Source organism: Pristis pectinata, chromosome 3, assembly GCF_009764475.1.
Source record: "Pristis pectinata isolate sPriPec2 chromosome 3, sPriPec2.1.pri, whole genome shotgun sequence".
NCBI lineage: Eukaryota > Metazoa > Chordata > Chondrichthyes > Rhinopristiformes > Pristidae > Pristis > Pristis pectinata.
The window spans coordinates 30,120,251-30,142,873 of NC_067407.1; the positions used below are offsets into that span (position 1 = coordinate 30,120,251).

At 40.4% G+C, this 22,623-nt stretch overlaps 1 protein-coding gene across 1 annotated transcript; it reads right to left on the bottom strand.

Annotated features, from left to right (window-relative positions):
* Positions 1-5,966: 5,966 nt before the first annotated feature.
* lurap1 (leucine rich adaptor protein 1) lies at positions 5,967-16,390 on the bottom strand. Its single transcript, XM_052012597.1, has 2 exons — positions 15,883-16,390; positions 5,967-9,354 (listed from the first exon to the last, which is right to left on the bottom strand). The coding sequence occupies exons 1-2, from the start codon at positions 16,123-16,125 to the stop codon at positions 8,764-8,766; spliced, it is 834 nt and encodes a 277-aa protein (XP_051868557.1). The 5' UTR covers positions 16,126-16,390; the 3' UTR covers positions 5,967-8,763.
* Positions 16,391-22,623: the final 6,233 nt, after the last annotated feature.

The window sequence follows — 22,623 nt, forward strand, 5'->3', positions numbered from 1 at the left end:
TTCCTGAAATTATTATTTCTAATACTCAAAAACAGCTCATTCTTCATTTGGGCATGAAGATTTAACTCAAGCATGCAGAATATTACTGTATTATCCTGTTGGAAATGCAAGTTAGCAGATTAAGTTACAAGTCACACATCATCCTTTAAATGTAATCTATGAAGTCATTATTTATAGCAATAATAATTCTTCATTGTTTTGAACTGGCTAAAAAGTGCACTGGCAGGTTTTTGGAGTGGGGGACATCTCAAATTAGGCAAAATTGTATTAGAAATTGCTAGCATCTGTAGAAACCTACCAGCATCTACCCTAACCTTAAACTTACAAGTAGAACCCACCATGAGCAAAAGAAAATACTTCTCTAACTTTGCTTTCAGAAAGGAACAAAAGATAAAATAAGAAAACACACTGGGGTTGACAACGCCTTTTCAAATAGAATAAAGCCCACTCTGGACCACTGGTCTTGGTTGCAGTATTGACAGCACTCCATGTGCCGAATTCTCTTGTAAAGCAATAATACAATCAATGAAAAACAAAAAAAAAGCAGATGCTAAACATATGAAATAAAATCAAAAGTGCCAGAAACACTCAAGGCCAGCCAGCATCTGTGGAATAAGAAACAGAAATAACATTTCGGGCCAATGAACTTTCAGCAGAGCAAACAAGTAACAGATAAGCAGATTCTGAACAGCTGAAGAACTTGAATTTACCACTCAAGAGCACAGATCAATAATATTTACAAAATAAGTATATGGTTTAAAAGTCAAAGGTTGCCACCTCCTGAAAACAGATAACAGTTAGCGTAACGCTATTACAGCGCCAGTGACCCGGCTTCAATTCCTGCCGTTGTCTGTAAGGAGTTTGAACGTTTGACGGGATTTTCCCCAGGCTGCTTCGAGAGGCGAGGGAGGAGATTACTGAACCGCTGGTAAGGATCTTTGAGTCCTCGTTGTCCACGGGGATGGTGCCGGAGGATTGGAGGGTGGCGAATGTTGTCCCCTTGTTCAAAAAAGGTAGTAGGGATAGTCCAGGGAATTACAGACCGGTGAGCCTTACGTCTGTGGTGGGTAAGCTGTTAGAAAGGATTCTAAGGGATAGGATCTATGAACACCTGGAGAATAATGGACTGATTAGGGACAGCCAGCATGGCTTTGTGAAGGGAAGATCTTGCCTCACAAGCCTGCTAGAGTTCTTTGAGGAGGTGATGAGGAAGATTGATGAGGGTAGTGCAGTGGATGTGGTCTATATGGATTTTAGTAAGACGTTTGATAAAGTACCTCATGGTAGGCTTCTTCAGAAGGTCAGAGGCCAAGGGATCCAGGGAAGCTTGGCTGTGTGGATTAGGAATTGGCTTGCCTGTAGAAAGCAGAGGGTTGTGGTGGAGGGAGTGCCCTCGGATTGGAGGGCAGTGACTAGTCGTGTCCCGCAGGGATCAGTTCTGGGACCTCTACTTTTTGTGATATTTATAGATGACTTAGATGAGGGGGTGGAAGGCTGGGTTAGTAAGTTTGCGGACGACACTAAGATCGGTGGTGTTGTGGATAGTGTGGAGGGCTGTCGGAACTTACAGAGGGATATTGATAAGATGCAGAGCTGGGCTGACAAGTGGCAGATGGAGTTCAATCCGGAGAAGTGTGAGATGGTACACTTTGGAAGGACAAACTCCAGGGCAGAGTACAGGGTAAGTGCCAAGGTACTTGGCAGTGTAGAGGAGCAGAGGGATCTGGAGGTTCATATTCACAGTTCACTGAAAGTTGCCTCACAGGTGGATAGAGCAGTTAAGAAGGCCGATGGGATGTTAGCTTTCATAAATCGTGGGATTGGGTTTAAGAGCCGCGAAGTGATGATGCAGCTTTTCAAAACTCTAGTTAGACCACACTTAGAGTACTGTGTTCAGTTTTGGTCACCGCATTATAGGAAGGATGTGGAGGCATTGGAGAGGGTGCAGAGGAGATTTACCAGGATGCTGCCTGGATTAGAGCGTATGGAATATGAGGAGAGGCTTAAGGTGCTAGGGTTTTATTCACTGGAAAGGAGGAGGATGAGGGGAGACATGATAGAGGTATATAAAATATTGAGAGGAATAGATAGACAGCCAGCGCCTCCTTCCCAGGGCACCAATGCTCAAGACGAGAGGACATGGCTTTAAGGTTATGGGTGGGAGGTTCGGGGGAGATGTCAGGGGGAGGTTTTTCACCCAGAGAGTGGTTGGTGCATGGAATGCACTACCTGGGGTGGTGGTGGAGGCAGATACAGGTTCAAGAGTTTGTTGGATAGGCACATAGAGGAATGTGAGATAGAGGGATATGCGGGAGGAAAGGTTTGATAGTGTGAGGGTGGTTTGATGGACGGCACAACGTGGTGGGCCGAAGGGCCTGTTTTGTGCTCTATGGTTCTATGGTTCTTCCCATGTCTGCGTGGATTTCCTCCGGGAGCTCCAGTTTCCTCCCACATTCCAAAGATGTACGGGTTAGGAAGTTGTGGGCATGCTATGTTGGCGCCAGAAGGGTGGCAACACTTGTGAGCTGCCCCCAGAACACTCTACGCAAAAGATGCATTTCACTGTGTGTTTCGATGTACATGCGACTAATAAAGATATTGTATCTTATCAAGTTTGCACTGGTGTTTTCCTTTATGTGCAATGGTTTAACTAAAATATATCACTCATTCTCCTGCCTTTAATGATTCCTGTTTGAAGTACCTAATTTGAAGACAGATATGGATTCTTCTCCAAAATTCAGGGTTTTTTTCTAATTGCCTCTTTACAGTTCTGCCCCATTCCTGTTCTGCCAGACAATGAAACAATGTTATAACCTCTTTTTAATTATTCTAACGTCTCCTAATAATATTGTCATTTTCTAAACATCCATCCCCCCCATTTGCTTAATAACCCAGATCAAGTGGTGGTTCCTCAGGGGTAATAAAATTCATGGATTAACATAATCCTGAATTTGCAACAAAAATAAATTCGCAAATATTTCCTGTCTTAGTCCATTTTAGGACAATTAAAACTATACATAAACAAAACATACAGGCCTTTAAATTCACACATAAATTTCATTCTGCACAATTTGCATATAAAAAGAAAACATTTAATTGTCTTTTTGGAAGAACTCTTACAAAATATCATTCCAAATTCCTAATTGAAGGATAAAACCCCAGAATGCTGGAAGAATGCAGCGGACTAATGCGGGCATTAACCCACACCTTTTGCCTCCACAAATGCTGCTTGAGTTCTTCCAGCATTCTATTTCTTGTTCTAGATTTCAGTATGTGCAGTCAGAATTGTTTTGGAATTGCATTGTGATACACCTTGCATTTTCCATTCAAAACAAAAAGCTTTGGCTTCAGGATCATAAAAAAAATAAAAAGTTCCAAATGACATTGGAATAATTTCCTCATACAAGGAGCCAGGTGGTTTCCAAGGTCAATGTGGTATGACTGAAAGTCAAAAAGGATCTATATGGGAAGGATAATTATTTGATACAAGTAATCAGGCACACTTTTAATACATAATTCAATATTAGGTTCCATACCTTGAGACTTTACTTCTTCAGCCTCCAGAAATGGGGAATAATTTCATATTGTTCTCATTTAAACAGATTTCCTTTGTGGTTTCATTATTTTTCAGATAAATTTGAAAGCTACACCAGATCAGCTCATTTACAGTTCGATTATAGAAACATGCAAAACATTTAAATAGCACAATTTCTCATTAATATGTCTATAGAAAAACAGGAAATGAATCAGATTAAGATAAACAGCACTGAAATTTTCTGCCATTATTAACCTATATCACAGTTCAAAACCACAATTTACATCATAACTGTAACATTGATGTTTTTTATTTAATGTTGAGAGCTCTACTCAGCTACCACCTCCGCATTTTCTATTCAGTACCATTCACCAACTCATACACTATCACCACTCATCACACCCCAATTTCTTATTTTTTGCCCAAACTCTTAATTATTTTGGGTTCCCAAGTTTACACCAGCCATATTTTTACACAATGCATTTGAATATTTTAATTATAAACCATATGAAATGTAATCCTTTGCATTGAAATGAAATCTCCCAATAGCGCTGGCAACTACTATAGCTGACATTGCCAGCAACATCACAGAATGAACCAAGGGCTTGGGAGTTTGGGCAGTTGTGAACTTGTGGCTGTCATAGGCAGATTGATGCTAATTCTGTAGATGAAATTCAATGAAACTCATTAATAATTTGGTCCCTGTTCCCTCTATGAATTGCAGTCTCAGACCACAGGCTACGGTTCCACTGTGTCTGGACACTGAGTGACTGGGTTCTGTATAAACAGCCTCTCAAACACTTCATGGATGCATTAAGGAGGAAACATGTTTGGGGTTGATACACTGAAAGAGAATGCATTGAAATGATGGTACAATGAACATAGTGAAGGACATGTCCCGATTGTATTCACTGTATGTATGAATAAAATTAATTTTGGAATAAACATTGAAGCCGCCCAACCACCTTTGTGTGAGGCTGCATCAAGCTGTGAATGGAGCCAGAGCAGGCAAGCACTGTGTCACTGTCTGCTGACGTTTTACCTGCTCCAGTCTTGCAAAGGGTGGGCCTGGCCTTGTTGCCGCACAATGTTCCACTCTGCTAGACATTGCCAGATCACCTGTCCTTTGAAGGAAAGCTCCTGCAGAAAAACACCTTTGTGCTGACCACATCCATCAGCCAGTGGTCAGCACAGAATATCCTGGAGACCCTATGTGAGAAGGTGATGGTGGATCTCATGGGATAAGTTCCCCAAGCAGGCTGTCAAAGTCAATTAGCAGAATCCACAATCGAACACCAAGAACTCACTGGGTTGTTAATGAGAGGACCCTTCCCCATTAGATCCTGCACACATAGTCAAGGACTCAATCCCTCTGCATGCTGCCCTTGAGATGGCTGTGATACAGCTGGGACGACCATCCACCTTTTTGTGGACTGCGCATTTGCCAACAAGGTCTGGAAATTGATGCAGTGGTTTTTGTCAAGGTTCACCCCCAAACAGTTACCTAATAGAGGTCTCTGTGGTCCATGGGCTGTTCCCAGGGACACACACCAAGGCAAACGTCAACTGCTGCTACAAGATCATCAACATGACGAAAGACACACTTTAGTCTGCCATTGGTTGTTGTTCCAACAGTTGCACTAAGTGGAAACACGAGGCAATTATAGTTCCCATGAATGCCTTACTCAGCCCATGGTGTGTTACTGTGAGGGATCCAGCTCCCCTTCCATTTTTATTTATGTATTGTACATAACATTGTGCAAAATGCAATGGGAGATAGTGATGATAAATGATTATCCAAATTAACTCCAAAAATACTCTGTGCTGAATGAATAACTGTTATAATTGACAAGTATAAATGTGATTAGATATGTAACATAAAATGTTTTGGGATCATGTAGTATTTAGAGTGCTCTATCTCACTGGGATGACTCATGCTTGGGGGGCAGGGGAATAGAGGGAATGTCTCAACATTGTTATCATGCCAGTCTTTTCGGGGAGCATGTTTGTTTAAAATTAGAACAAAATCCTTTACACAAAATCAGAAAACAATACTAACAGAGTTAAATTCAAAATAACTTACTATGTATCTAACACAATATTCTCCCAGTGGAATGAAATGGATCATCAGGAAATGGTATGCAAAATTCAGGAAACACACAGATTCAGAGTCCCAAAATACCTTGAACACAACTACACATTGTGCAAGGATAAAAGCTGGAGGATTAGAAGGATCTATCATATTTCACAAAAGATATCTTCCCCCTCCCCCCCTCCCCCCCCCCCCTCCAATGACAAGTCTAGAAGAAGTAGGAGGGCCTAAGTTGCAACACTGCATTCAACTTTGGTTAAGATGTTAGCACACCTCATAACATCTGGCAACTTAAATGAATAAGTAGAAAATGACTAACAAAGACAAAAGGACAACAGGTAAAGCACACAGAATCTGATTTTAGTGATGTTTGACCAAACATTATCCAATTACTTACACACAGATTGAAATTTGTGAAGAGTTTAATATTGCTGTAACTGCATTGATCTGTAATATTTTAAAGATATCTGTGCACTCATTAGTAACATTGAAAAGTATATTACCACACTATGATTATATTTTAATCATAAAACTAAGCTTTGAGTTTTATAGTAAAATATAAAATGTATAACCTGTATTAAATACAGTTAACAATAGAACAAAGCAGTTTTGTACAAATATTAGTTTGGCTAAAATATGACAGCAAAGTCCAAACAAACAATTGATTTGAGAATCTATTATTGAGCAAGTCAAATTCAAAAAATTATATAACACGCAGGCACATACCATACACATCTCACACACACGCACAATTTTCATTGCATAACAACCATCACACTTTAAGACTTTAGTGCATTATGTCACTTTGCTAAAGAATGCCCCTTTTCCTGCTTTCGTTAAATTTTGGCAGACACTTCAATCGCCTTTTGCTTTAAATCAGTAAATATCAGCAAAAATATCAATCTATTTAGACAATACAATAATCATTTGAACAACTGGGGTCAGACCTGGTTTATCCAAAATTAATTCGATCACTCTTTATCCCAGTTTTCAATCCAATGAACCTGGATAATCCTAAACTTGCACTCCAAATGCAAATTGCTTCAACTGGCAAATTCCTCCTAATCCAAAATGACTACCATTAATGCACATGATTTTCATTTTGCTGTCTAACATTTGCTAGCATATATTATTACTAACTGGACTATGCTTTATGAGTGTGGAGGTACAAAATAAATATGAACACAACAGTTTTGGCCCTGTTATCAGCTTTGCTAGAGACATACCTACTTCAGCATATGCCAAATTCATTGAATACTGTAAGTGCATTAAAGGATACTTACTGCTAAATAAAAAGGCAATAGCACAGTCTGAGCTTAGCTTGGGGTTTCATCTGGGGAAATCTGGAGAAGTGGTGCAAATAAACCACAGACCCATCCAGTGGGAACCATTACAAATGGGAAGAATGTTGCAGGTGAAACTTTACCCCACTACACCTCCAATAACCATGATGACCTCCATGCAGTGCTTCACTGCTGAATGCATGCCTGATCTGTTGGTATAATGAATATTTTTAAATTATGTATATACAAAAGGACCAAATTTCAAGACAAAGTCTCAAAAGAATTCACTTCCCTTTCCTCCTCACATTCCCCAATTAACTTCAGTTACAAACTTTCAAGAGTGCAAGATTGTTCAAACACTGAACATGTTCTTAATTATTGGCAAACCACTTTCTTGTTTTTGACTAATTGTTTTCCAAAACAAAATTATGTATTTGTTAGTTTCACAATTTAGTACATGTTTTTGAATGGAATAATCTGGTGATTTATAAACCAATAAAATCCTGTATTCCAGAAGTTATTGAATAAACCAGGTCAAACTGTATTTATAATATTGCAGAACATTGACTACTTTAGCAAGAGCAAATTTCTCCAGTTAAAAAAAATCCATCGCTCAAAATTCTGAAAATATCATTTTTTGTACCTTCTCAAAATTAGTCAAGAAATTTACACCAGATCTCCAACAAATATTCTCAGATAATTACATGAAAAGATGACCATGTCTATAATCTGCAAAAGTGCAAAATGAAATTGTTACATCCATTTTACTGGGAAAAAAGGTGCCCTTACCATCTTTCTAAGGTTTGCTCAAGAAAAGTATGTCTGTTGAACCAAATGACATTCAAGCAAAATTTCCCAGCTATGGAGAGAGAGATTAACTCGCTTAGTATTGACCTGTAATTTAATCATGAACCAGAATATATGTGTCTTCACCAAATCAGAAGAGAGGAAGTATGTAAAAATTCTTCCTGTAAAAGGCAAGAACTGTCCACAGAAGGAATTATAGCTTTACAAGAATAGCTCAAATATTGTTTAAACAACTATTTAAACCTGCCGAACTTTGGGAAACTTCCCTCCCCAGCTTAGTGAATGAAAAACCTTACTAAATGAGGGGTGATCATAAGCATAATTTTTCAATGACTAAGCCAATACCTCAAACATGCACTAACACCACAAAGGAAAGTATTTCCAATGTTATATTATCATGCTTCCTAATTACTGAAATTATTAATCTCCCATGTAATAATCAATGCAAGATCTCTGCTAATCCTATCTGTTACCAAAATGGTACTCTGCACATAACTCATTTTTATCTATTGAGAATCATGTAGCAGATATACATTCTTCTGTTAATGGCCATAACAACCAAAATGCATTTTTAAATTTCAATGGTATTTGTGTACTCAATCAGTGTGAAAAAATTTCAGCTTCATTTGCAGCAAATGAAACCTGGTGTAAATCTAATATCATGCCTAACCTAATTGTGTTTTGTTCCAATGTCAAATTAGCCCTGGACTCCAGATTAAAATTGCATTTATACTACAACTGTAAACCACAGCGACAAGCCAACTGTTTGCACTGACTTGGGTTCTAATCTAAATGTGGTCTCAGTGACTGAAATCTCACTTCAGTTTTCCAACTTCTTAAAAATGACAATTCCTCAGCTACATCTCTGATCCTGGAAACATCTTACTTTTATTGCAAGAGTAACTTTAAATATTTTTTCTTCTGCAGTTTACCATTCTGGTCACCATGTGTTTTAATTTGGCTATTTAGTTGAGTTTACTCAATGGTTTTGATGGAGATAAAGTTAAGTATCACTTCTATAATCAATTAACATCAACCTGACCTCCTCACAGAAATGTTACATCATCTTGCGACTGCACCCAGTGCCAATGGGCATCATATTCAATGTGCATTTTATTTTTACAGCCATCATAATCAATTTTCCCATTTTTCTGTGTCTTCAGTTTCCCATCTTTGCATTGTTTATCATGAGAGAATTTATTTTCCACATTGCAATCTGCAACAACATTCCCTTGTTTTTCTAGAAAGCCATTAGCAATATTGGTCTGTGGGCAATGTATGTCATTGGGATATATTTCTTTCTCCATTGTAGTGAAAGGGCCGCCTTGACTCAAGGGTGTGGAGGACAAAGGATCTATCGTGGTCTGACAGTATTCATCCATATCATCTGCCAGAGTATCCAAAAAGCTTCCAATAGAAATCCCGTCCAATTTATCATTCGGATCCTGGAGGCTGTTCCAGCTACCTCTCCTTGAAGTCTCCTGGCTCTCCACAAGGCTGTACATACTGCTAGTGAGACTGCTGCACCTACTGGCAAGAGTGCCCTTTTCTTCCAAAATCCACTTCACCGCCTCAATCCCTTCATTAATGGCCATCAGCTGGTGCATTATCTTGATATCAATTGCCCTCAGATATGCCTAATGGTAAAAAAAAATAGACAGTCACTGAAAACTCACAGAACCCTTGTATTTTACAGCCCAAAGAAACAACTTTTAAAGTTATTTTTTTTAAATAAGATTTTGCTGATCACTTTCATTTTTAATAGCAAATCATTTCCATTAATGCAGATCAAGTACAAGGGCAAGTACAGTGAAGTACTAATGCCCTTCCCCTTAATCTCCCAGTATCATTTAAATCAAATAGTTTAATTTTGAATAAGGGTCGTTTAAAATGTGTTATATGCATTTATATCTGGTATATTTCAACCCAGAGAATTTAACGTTCAAACAAAACATATTCCAAATATTTCCTCCCAATTCTTCCTTAATCAGCTCATTTATTCCTGGACCTTCTCAATGCCACTCTGATGCAAGCCATTGGGAACCCTTTATCCCATTTCCTTCTTTCCAGCGCGGGAAGTAACCTGCCAATGGTCATTGCCTCCTGCCCACCACAGCACACCTCCACCCACCCCAAATATCATAGCAAAGGTCAGGAAGTCAGAGAGGGGCTCTTAACCCTGAAGCCACAATAATTATTGTGTTACCTTGCTTGAGAAATAAATCTGCTCTTCAACTGGGTACCCTCTGGTAATAATGATCAAGGAAACAAAATAGGATGTTCCACATGGCCTCTGCTTACCACAGAGGTTACTCCTCTAGAGTTAATAGCATTAATTCAGGTTTACATTTTCATCTACATTTTAAATTAGGGCTCAAAGAATTAATTTGGCATTGATCTGACAGCAATTATAATTACTTTGGGGAGATCATTACCAGCCCAGTAAATGTACAGAATCTACAAGCTGCTATTTAACATACCCACAATTATTTTTAAATAGGACAGTGCAGGAAGGTTTTAATTAAGTGGTATGCTAGTAAGTTTTTGCTTGGAGTCCTTGAAGAAGATATCTGTGAACCAATTGTTTTGTTTTGGAAAATTTGGCATCATTTTAATACCTCAGCTTTCACATTCTAGATCTTTTTAAAAACAAATTCAAATTCTCAAACTGTGTTTTGAACACACAATCTGCATTAATAGCTCAAAATTCCAGATTATAGCCACTCCTCCATCATACACCTTTTGTACTCCAGAAGAGAACCACACATCTGATAGATGATTTCAAAGGGACTTAGATTATCATTTCTCTAGTGCTAACATTACTCTGTAAAGCCATCCATTATCACCAATTTCTTTCCAAATGACAGAGGCACTAGGGAGCCATTGAAATGGATACCTTATATACCAAGATGGTGGGATTGTCTCTAACGTAACTCAGTCTTGTTGGTTCAGCACAAAGTTCTTCACTTCTTCAAGCCACTGACATTGGTACTAGTCTGGATGTTCCCAAAGCAATGTTACCCTACTTTAGGTGAACCCTCAGTGGTCCTTTATTTGTTGTCTGACCTGCTAGCATCCACCAGTTCTTCATGAAACACTTTCTTCAACAAATACATACAGTATATGCTCTTCTTCCTAACAGCACATCCAGACATTTGGAAGAGAGCACTGATTATTATAGCTGCACTCTAGGTGCTTTCAACACACTCTTGACAGTTAGAAACCTTGTTCTGTCATCTAGTACAAAGACAATGTTCCAGCTGTTCCTGTCAACCCACCACCCACTATGCTCACTGATCTGCATTAGTTCTCCATGTCATTCTTTGATTTTAAAATTCTCAGCCACATTTTCAAATTCCTCCAAGGTCTTGACTCTCTCTCTCTTTAACCTTCCCCTGATCTACAATGCTAGATCATATCTGCGTCCCTCCCATTCCAGCACCTTGAGCATTCCTAAATGTAATCAGTATTGATGGTCACCTTCAAATGCCAAGATACAAAATGTTATAAATTTCTTTCATTATAACATACTATATTGTATTATTCATACTGCTAATAACATAACATTATGGCAGTATGAATAGTACTGGCTAAGACCTCATCCTTTCAAATTGGGAATAATTGTTGCCACAATTGGTATAGTAAGGAGATCCACCAAGTGGCAAATGCCCTCTGAAATGAAGAGGTCCAGAGGTTACCAAGCCTAAATTGGAATTGCTGTAGCAATGTGAAAGGTAGAAGTGCAGTAGAATTGCAAGAGTACAGCTGAGATACATGGTCTACCAATGGAAAATTCTCTTTACTTTCCAGAAGAGGACAAAATATATCCAACTACAGGTTCCCTGACACCAACCACTTACTGAGGAAGATGCTTATGTATGAATAGTATTAGACTATTAAGCTTTTGGTGCTTAAGATAATTTATGATTTCCTTCCCTTTGCAAACTTAAGGATAATTTTAAATTGCTACAAATGGTTTGACTGTGATCAATTAATTCAGCATGTTTAGATAACACCTTTCCTGCACTGATCTATTGGCTCAGACTCGCTCACATTTCTTTGGGGTTGTAGGAAAACATATAAAGCAAGCTGTCAAAGTCATCATTCATTCAACTGAGCCCTGCTGAGAGGGTACAAGAGTGGACGAGATTCTAGGAATGTTCTGGTTGTGAATGAGAGTTGGCTTCCATGGAAGTGCATGATCTGACCAATAAATGTGCCAGATATTTAGTCTTCATTTGCTATAGGATCAAGGGGAAGAACTGTGCAAGTTTGCAAGGGGCAGTGGATTATATTCTAAGATAAGATAAAATAAGGCAAGATATCTTTATTCCTCACATGTACATCAAAACACACAGTGAAATGCATCTTTTGTGTAGAGTATTCTGGGAGCAGCCCGCAAGTGCCACACTTCCAGTGCCAACATAGCATGCCTAATACTTCCTAATCTGTACGTCTTTGGAAATGTGGGAGGAAACCGGAGCACCCGGAGGAAACCCACGCAGGCACAGGGAGAACGTACAAACTCCTTACAGACAGCGGCTGGAATTGAACCTGGGTCGCTGGTGCTGTAATAGCATTGCGCTAACCACTAAACTACTGTGCCTGCCCCAGGTGATAAGAATACCATCATCGATCACAGCTGTTTTTGTTCAGCAAGGTTGTGCAAGATTAGAACAGAGGCAGAATGTTCATTTGTGACCACAGATCTACCAATCCCACAATCAGAGCTGGGTGAAAGTTAAATTTGGGCATAAAGAGATGAAGCTTTGATGTAGAAATCAGTTTTAAATACAAACATTCCATTGAATAGGATCCAAGGAAAAATGTCGTGATAAATTAGCCCATGCAGATTAAAGCTATGCTGATGGTGGAGAACTCACATTCTGATGAAAACGTACAAGCAGCTCCTTACATATGCATTAATATATGCTCAATTTGATCAGAAAGCACTGTAAAGATTTTGTGGATTAGAGGCTAATGGTCTTTTGTTAACAGTACTTGATATTGTTTCAATGGGAAAGTTTTCGCCATTCTATAAATAAAAGCTAAAAACATGCCGATTAAGTTCTCTTCTGAGGTGCTCCTCACCATTTCCCAATATATGGCACAAAATGCTCAGAAGTATCTTAAAGTTTTCCGAACAATATTTTTGCTTCTTCTGGAGTTTGAACCATTTGACTTTGGAATATTTTAACTGCTGGAAAGGCAGAGTCTGGAAAATTTCTGAGAAGCTGATTTTATAGGAATTCCTTCTCCCAAAGAGTAATGAAAGCAAATCTTTTATCATTCACATTGCTGAAAGGGTTACAGAATGGCAAGATGCATTTTTTATTCCCTCCCCCCCCTTCAAAAAAAACCGCTATTGCACTGACACAGTCTAAAGGCAAACCCAATAGCTTACTTGGAACAGCAAACAGTTTATGCTGAAGATGAAATTTATTTGTTTCATATACCAATAAATGATTTCTTGTTGCACAAACTGATGAAGGAAGTCTTGATATTTTTAACATGGAAATCTCACAAACGCAATAATGCATGCTCCAGAGCAAAGAATTAAAACAGTAAGGCACTAACAAAGAAGAATAAACTTTACACATTTTTATAAACATGGTAGGAATATACAAAAACCTTATCTTCCAATGCTTTCTGAAAAACACTAGTTAAGTGCATGCAGATAAAGTTGGATTTTTCTTCTTAGGTAAGAATCCAGCAATGCAGTATGTTAATACGGAAAAAGCTCCAGGAAATGGGAATGATTTTAAACAGCCCAACATTAATAGCATTTCACTTCCTAACCAAAAGGGGGCAGAAAGCTAGAAGGAAATCTGACATTAAAATTGTGCAATTTGGAAGTTATTACTGAAGACAACGGGGAAAACTCCCAACCAAAAGTCCAACGGAAAGCAATTCCAGAGTATAGGCAGGGTAATGATTACCCAAGGGACTAAGAGGCGTAATATTTCTCTTGGTTCTAGGTAAATGAAAATAAATCCTGATGAAATGTCGTTAACTCCTTTCTCTCTCCACGGGTGCCTTAGGTGTTGAGCAGCCATCTCTTTTTTTAATGTGGTAAAGCAAACTTAATTTGCCCTGTCTGGTAATGCACCATCCTAGACTCCAAGGCAAAGATTAAAACAACAGAACCAGTTCTGATTAGTTCAGAGCTCAAGCTAAATGCAACTGCAGTTGGCAATATTGGGGGAGTACCAGAGAGACAAGTGCGTCACTGCCTTCTCCAATTCAATTATCCCAGTCTTGTTTCCATCAGGCAGGGATGGTCTAATAAAAAAAATCTCCATTCTTTCTGCAACCATCCACCCCCAAAACCACTTTATTTGTCTACCTGCTCTGCACTTTCCTCTGTAACTGTAACACTATATTATACATTGTTTATTTTTCTTTTGTACTACCTCAATATACATATATGGAATGATCTTTCTGGATGGCATGCAAACAAAAGCTTTTCACTGTTTCTCAGTACATGCGAGAGTAAAAACAATTATTTCTGAACAATTATATCAGATAATGAAGATTTGTCATACATCTTATACAATTAGTTATCTATCATTAATATTCTGCTTATATCCTACAAAGCAGAATTGGATGATTCATACACAATTACATAGAGCATCAAAAAAAGCAGTACAAAAAGACCAAAATAGAAACTAGAAATAAAAACAGAAAATGCTGGAAATACTTGACAGATTTGATAGCATCTGTGGAGAGAGAAAAAGAGTTTGTGTTTCAGGTAGATCACCAGAAAACAAGCTAAGTCATACGTAACTGCCGTAATAAAATGTCACGAAATATCGCATTAAAGACATTCTGGCATCCATGTCAAGCACTACCAGTCTGATCTAATCAGGACCCATTCATTTCTCACAATGGGTATTAATAAAATCAGCATGGAACTCGGGTGAAATTGGGCGGGGGAGACGTAAAGGGGGGGGAGAGGAACAAGTTTTTCCGGAGAGGAAACAGATGCAGTAATTTGACCTTCTGTAACTCAAACAGTAAAACCCAGATAATACTTTTAAGATCATAAAAAAAGTGGGAATGCTCGCTTTAGGTGGACGATTGTGCACGCAGCGTAGCCCTGAAGATGGGACAGATCGCTGGTGCCTGTGGTCCGAATTAACCTCTAGACCTGGGTGTGGTTTTAACTTCAAGTGTCTGCGGCCTCGGCAGAGTCGGAGGCAGGTAAACAGAAAACACTGTCCCGGCCGCAAACTGAGGAAAAGAATTGAATTTTTAAGCTAGTTCATACAATTTCGTGGGTTTGTTCATGCACCTGTTGTTCCTTTATTTAACTCATCCTGGACTGATCAGGACTCACGAATTGCGTTACCAGAAAAAAAACGCAAATTGAGCCAATTATTTAAGCAAAACAGAAACCATAACCTATCTGCATTTAAAAAAAATGAACCATCGGTCAAGCCCGATGATTTCGACTTGATCGATGCCGCGTCCTCTACTAAAAGCCGCGCAGCGAGAACCCCAAACATTACAGCAAGCTCCGGCGATCGCCCACAGCCGGAGTCGAGTCCCGGCGTCGCGGCAAGTTGGGGGGGGGGGGGGGGGGTAAGCTGGTGCCTGAGGTCCCGTGCGGTTTGCCGGAGAGAACGGCCACCCACTTAAATCATCCGAACCTCGGCCAAAAAGCTTGAAATATAAAATGGTCAATTAAATTAAACAAAAACCACACCCAATGGATCACAAGTTATAGACCTGAAACGCTGGCCGTTTCTCTCCGACGTTTGCAGGATTCCGCCATCCGCAATGTCCCCCCCCCCCCCCCCCATCTATATTTACAAGCAATAAGGGAAAGGGTTAAAGTGAAGATTGCTCAGGCGCCACCGGGTGCGTTTGGTGAGGTTTGGGTTTCTCTCGCAGCCCGCGGGACCCTCCTGTCACGGGAAACGAGTGTGTTGTCGCCGTGTGCCCATTGCCCCCGCTGTAAACCGGGTGAACCGATGCCACTGGTGGTCAGTCAGTTCTTCCCCCCCCCCCCTCAAATGACGACTGAGGGGTTAAAGTCAGTGCAGCTCGGAGGAATTTTGGGGGTTCAACAGCGGAGGAGGGGGGAGGGAAAGGGTGTAAATAAACCTGCCTGTGACAGACCTGCACCTTTACGGGACGACCCTCCCTCCTCCCCACCTCACCATTTCCAGCCTCAGTACTCGGATCTTCTCCGCCAGCCCCTGAGGTAGCCGCCTGCCCGGAGCGGGGACCGGCTCGCCACTGGCGCCGGGACTGGGACTGGGACCGGGAGCGTCCGCCTTGTCCCCGGACGGCCGAGCCGAGTCCTCCCGCAGCCAGCGCAGCAAACCCTCGGGCGTCTTCCGTCCCACCTTGTGTTCCAAGTCCTTCAGCTCGGGCAGCGCCTCGCCCGCACTGTCTTCCATGGCGGAGGAAGCGGCGGTGATGTCTAAAGGGTGCGAGGGTTCGAGCCGGCTGAGGGGACTACCCCGCACCTCCTCATCGCCTACTTCCACCTGCAGCCATGAATGAATGAATGAAGACACTGCGCGAAGGCAGCGCCCGCCCCCTCGCTACCGTACTGCACCTAAACACGCCACTACCGCCCAGCAACAATGTCCGTCACCGCCGGCAGGCTGGGCCCGCCAACCTCCCTCCCCCTCTCCACCACACCGGTGGAGGGAGCGCCGCACTCTCCCAGGCGACGCCTTTCACACCAAGGGGTTTGTCAAGGCAGCAGAGCAGGGAATTGTTACATCAGCGGGTCAGGCAGCATCTGTGGAGGGAAGCAAACAGTCGACGTTTCGGGCCCAGACCCTTCATGAAGGCTGACCTGCCGAGTCCCACCAGCACTTAGTGTGTGTTGCTCTAGATTCCAGCATCTGCAGAAGCTCTTGAGTCTGGGAATTGTTACACTGTGCCCTGGACAGTGTGTATTGGTTTATTATTGTCACTTGTAGAAAACTTGTCTTGCATTCCAATCCTACAGATCAATTCATTACATAGTGCATTGAGGTAGTACAGGGTAAAAACAGTAACAGAGTACAGAGTAAAGTGTCATTGCTGCAGGGGGGGTGCATTGCAGGTAGACAATAAGGTGCAAGGTCAAACAAGGTAGATTGTGAGGTCAAGAGTCTATCTCATCATATCGAGGAACCATTCAATAGTCTTTTCACCGTGGAATAGAAGCTGTCCTTGTGCTTGGTGGTATGTGCCCTCAGGCTCCTGTATCTTCTGCCTGATGGGAAAGGGAAGAGAGAATGACCCAGGTGGGTGGGGTCTTTGATTATGCTGGCTGCTTCACCAAGGCAGCGAGAGGTATAGACAGAGTCCATGGTGGGGAGGCTGGTTTCTGTGATGCGCTGGGCTGTGTCCACACGCTCCATCAGCACAGGTTCTCAGGTTATTATCATATTGTTGTTTGTGGGATCTTGCTCTGTGTAAATTAGCCACCCAAATTCAGCAGCTACTACACTAAGTACTTCATAACCTTGAAGTATTTATTTCTGATGTCCTGATGCAGGGTCTCGACCCTGAAACGTCGACCATCCCTTTGCCTCCACAGATGCTGCCTGACCAGCTTGTTTTTTCCTCCAGATAACAACACTTGCGGTTTCTTGTGTCTGCAGCATTTATTTCACACCAGTTTTATTAAGGAGGTAGGAATTTATCTCAACCTGTTAAACCCAACCACTAATTAAATCTTTCTACGTATGGGTGTTGAGAGTAGAGCGCTATTAAGGTAAAACAGCATCAACAGATCAAATGAAGATTTTAGGAAGAAAGTGTGGAACTGGGTGTCACATCGAATAGCAGTATAGTCAGTATTGAAACTTTTAGAGTGAAGCTTGGTTCATGAGGCAGGGATCATTGTGAGAAGTAGCAATTAGGGTGGTACACATATCTACGTAAGTCCTTCAATTTAAAATTGTGGATTTGGAAAGATAACATACTTCTTGTTATTCCAAGAATAAGAGTTAAAACTTTAAAAAATAAAGCATCTCACTAGCTAAATAAGCTGAACAGAAGAACTTTAATATTTCAGCAAATCTGATTTCTTCTAAGGCATGGAGGGTTATTGTAATGCATAAGAATGGGATAATTATTTGGAATGAAAAGTAAGTTTTATGTTTTCTCTTGAATGATGTGTATTACAGACTGCAGCAAATGTCAAGAAGTTTTAGGAATTGAACAGCCATTTTCTGCAGAATTAATATGATTTACATAAGATCAATGCTTCCTCAAGTGACAAATGAATGCCTGGATTTTTGCCATGGTAAAAACTCCTGAATTCACCCTAATTACTCCACTAACTGGAAAACAGCAAGAGTCAAGAGAATGAGGAGCTGAATGAATTAACTAAGGTAGTAATCAGTATTAGAGAAATTAATGAGAAGGGAAGATGATAAAACTCTTGATCCTGATGACCTGCATCCAATGGTTTTGAAGGAGATGGCTGTGGAAATAATGGATGCTCCAGTTGTCATCCTCCAAGATTTCATAGGTTCTAGTATGGTTACCGTGAGGTCTCAGGTTGAATAGTAACACATGGATCTCTTGTACTTAAGAAAAGAGGATCAGAAAAAACAGAGAACTGTAGATCAGTTACCCTGATGTCATTAGGAAAGGAATGTATTATTAGGCAATGGTAACAGGGCACTTAGGAAATAATAATAGGGTGAGGCAGACTTCACATAGGCTTATTAATCAGAAATACGTTTGAAAAATCGTTGAGTTTTTTGAAGTTGTCTTTAGCAGAATATATAAGGGTGAACCATTTCATGTGACGTTTTTGGACTTTTAGAAGGCCTTCAGTAAGGTGCCACACAAGAGGTTATTAAACAAAATTAGAGTGCACTGTATTGGGGTAATATACCTGCATGGATTGAGGATTACCTAATGGAAAGAAATAGTGGGTAATTTTCAGGCTGGGGGGGGCTTTGAATAATGAGATATTGCATGGATCAGAGATGAGTCTCCAGCTGCTCATGATCTATATTAGTGATTTGGATGAAGCAATGAAGTGTAATATCTCCATGTTCGCTAATTGTACAAAGCTAAGCAGCAGTATGAACTGTGAGGAAGATGCAGAGAAGCTTCAGGTTAATAGTACCGGATTAGGTAAATGAGCATGAACATGACAGATAAAAAAATAATGTGGAAAAACGTGAGGTCAAGCACTTGAATAAAAAATTAGGAACAGTATAAATGGTGACTGATTGAAAGGTGTTGCCATTCAGAGGAATCTGGTTGTCCTTGCAGAGAACTCCAAAAGTTCATTGTGGCTAATTGTCACTCAAAGTTTATGTATAAGCACAGCAAGCAATTAGGAAGGCAAATTGTTCTGCAAGACAATTAGAGTAGAAAAATGGAGATTATATTGGGTCACGGTGAAACAACAACATTTTCAAAATTTATTCATTTTTTGGATCTCGGCATCACTAGCGACACCAACACTTATTTCTCATCTCTAAATGTGATGAACTGAATGGATAACAAGACCATTTCGGAGTGCAATTAAGAGTCAACCACTTTGGTCATATATGGAAAATGCTGGAGTTACTTAGCAGGTCAGTCAGCATCCGCGGAGAAGGAAAGCAATTTGGTCTTGAACCTTTCTTCTCAAATTCCAGATTATTAGCTGTATTTAAATTCCACAACTGCCACAGTGGGATTTGAACTTGGGTCCCTGGATTATTAAACCAGACCTCTGGAATACTACTTTAGTAAATTAACCACAGCAACAACACCATGTGTGGGATACCGAGTACAGGACTGGTCTCTATCCATAAGGAAGGAATAATTTGCAACACAGGGAGTGTAGATGGATTCCAAAAATAGCAGATTCATTGTATCAGGGGAGATTAATCAGACTGGGTCTATACTCTAGAAATAATTGCAGATGCTGGAAATCTAAAATAAAAACAGAAAATGCTAGGTCAGGCCACATGTATGGAATAGATTTAACACTTCAGATCAAATACCCTTCACCAGGACAGTCTGACAAAGGGTTTTTGAAGTGAAACATTAACTCTGTTTCTCTTTTCAAAAATGCTGTCTTGACCTGGAGAATACTTCCAGCATTTTCAGTTTTTATTATTGCGCAGACTCTGTCGAGTTTCGGAGAATGAGAAGTGATCTCTTTGAAATTCTTATGTGGACCAACAGAGTAGATGCAGAAGTGATGTTTTCCTTGGCTGAGCGCCTAGAGCCATGGGTTACGGTCTCAAATCAGGGGTCAACCATTCAGGACAGAGATCAAAAAAATAATTCCTTCACCCACAGGATAATGAACTTTTGGAGTTCACTACCCAGCAAGACTGTGGAGTCTCAGTCTCTGATTAAATTCAAGATAGAGATTAATAGATTTTTACATATTGACAGATTGACAGATATGGGGTTAATGCAGGAAAGTGGTGCTGAAGTAAAAGATCAACCATGATATTACAAAATGGAAAGAAGGAATGAGGGGCTGATTGTCCTGCTTCCTTTTCTTATGTTACCGTGTTCCTATGTTAAATCGGACAGCAATTTTAATTTCCCCACATGAATACTGTGAAATGCAGGGGATTTGAATTTATTTTTTATTCGGTAAGTTTTATTTAAGATATTTCAGATTCCCTTTAATCATATTGGTATGTGCCATGTAATTATTTAGCATATGTTTAAAAAAATCATTAAAAATTACTTCCTGATATGCTGTCAAGGTGATTGGTTTCTCAGGTACCTTGATCTCATTAAATCTGCCAGGCCCCAGGGATTCCTTTGATCTGGTGCCTGACCAGTTAATGTCAGGAAGTTTCCACTACAGCTTTGAGCAACTTTTTCCAAGGTCAATAGCAAATGCCATTGCCTTGCCACTGACAAAAAATTTCTGCAAAATTTCCAATGTTTCTTTAATGTAAAACTATATAATCACTAAAAATATTACATCCAGTCAATAGTCTGATGGACTGTATAAAGAGGAATGAGTTTACTCTAGGAGGTATCATCACATTGTTCTGATAACACACCTTCTGCAGTGCCAGCTTAAATTTCCTTGTTTGCTGATAGAAATTTAAAACTAAATGTTAAATCTCGGAGAATCATAACCATAGCCCTTGGCCAGTCCATTCCCATGCTACATTGGTAGAACTAACCTTCCCCAAGTTTTCTGGTCTTTCCCATTCACTTTTGAAAGATACTACTGAATTTTCTTCCACCAGTAACAGGTGAAGCGTTCCAGATTACTCATCATTTCTCTTTGATTGCTTGTACGGGATTTGGGATTCAGGAAATGGAGCTCTCTTATGGCAGGGCAGAAAATGACACCAATAACAAGGAGCTTCTGACTGCCGTTTGTAATTTTAATGTATGCCAAAGCTCATGGTAGTGTAGCGGTTAGCGTAACGCTTTACAGCGCCAGTGACCCAGGTTCAAATCCTGCCGCTGTCTGTAAGGAGTTTGTACGTTCTCCCCGTGTCTGCGTGGGTTTCCTCCGGGTGCTCCGATTTCTTCCCACGTTCCAAAGACCTACGGGTTAGGAAGTTGTGGGCATGCTATGTAGCACCGGAAGTGTGGTGACACTTGTGGGCTGCCCCCAGAATACTACGCAAAAAGATGCATTTCACTGTGTGTTTCGATATACATGTGATTAATAAAGATATCTTATCTTATCATAATATCACTACAGTTCTAACTTCTTCAACTAAACCATGGAAACAAATGGTTCTACTCCAGTTGTGTGGTTCTACTCCATTTTCAAAGACTGACGGTAACACTTTCTTGTTGGAAGTGTTACTGACAGTCTTTGAAAATGGAGTACAACCACACATCATTATCATCCAGAAGATGTCACATGCAACCAATATAATACTTTTAATTCATTGGATTCTTATACATCCACCTGGATTATTGAAGGTATCAGCATTACTCCTGGTTTACTGGATCTGGGTGAAATTAAAGTGACGCAGTACAAAGTGTCCAAAACAGTTGAAGAGTAATATTTCTCAGAATGCAGAATAATATTTGCAGGATTGGTAAAGAAGGATTAGATAGAGTAATAAAAAACAGAAAATATTAGGTCAGACAGCATCTGTGGAAAGAAAACAGTTAAAGTTTCAGGTCCAAGAACCTTCGTCAAAACTCACGCCCTCACCCCCAGTGAGAAAAACTTATACACAAGTCATTGATTTCATAAGTGTCTAGTGGGAAGGGACTGCACTCCTGGTCATGGACCATAAACCACTTTGGACCAAAGTCAACTATTCCTGCAATAATTGCTGCACAACTCCAATGCTGAGTTATTTTGTTTTCACATCCAGATTTCTCCATTGAATTCTGCACATATAAGCAGAATGCTACTGCCACTGATGCATGGTCACAGCTGCTTTATGCCAGATTTGGAAGAGGGATCTTTTCAACTGCAAGTTGTTGGAGATGATTTTCCTGTCACTGCTGATGAGACTGCCAGAGATGTTCCTGTGCAGCAGATGTATGAGTATATCTTTTGAGTAGAATAGTTTGGAGTTATTCATGAGTGATTAGATTAAATCCCTCTGGAGATAATGGCATGAGCTGTCAGAGTATCAGGGCTGCCTGATTCCCTTTTCCCTTCCCTCAAATTCTACCGCTCACCCACAGATAAGATATTTATTTATTAGTCACATGTACATCGAAACACACAGTGAAATGCATCTTTTTGTGTTGCTGAGAAAGTTCTGGGGGCAGCCCGCAAGTGTCACCACTCTTCCAGTGCCAACATAGCATGCCCACGACTCCTAACCTGTATGTCTTTTGGAATGTGGGAGGAAACTGGAGCACCCGGAGGAAACCCACGCAGACACACAGGGAGAACGTACAAACTCCTTACAGACAGCGGTGGGAATTGAACCCAGGTCGCTGGTGCTGTAATAGCGTTACGCTAACTGCTACTCTACCGTGCT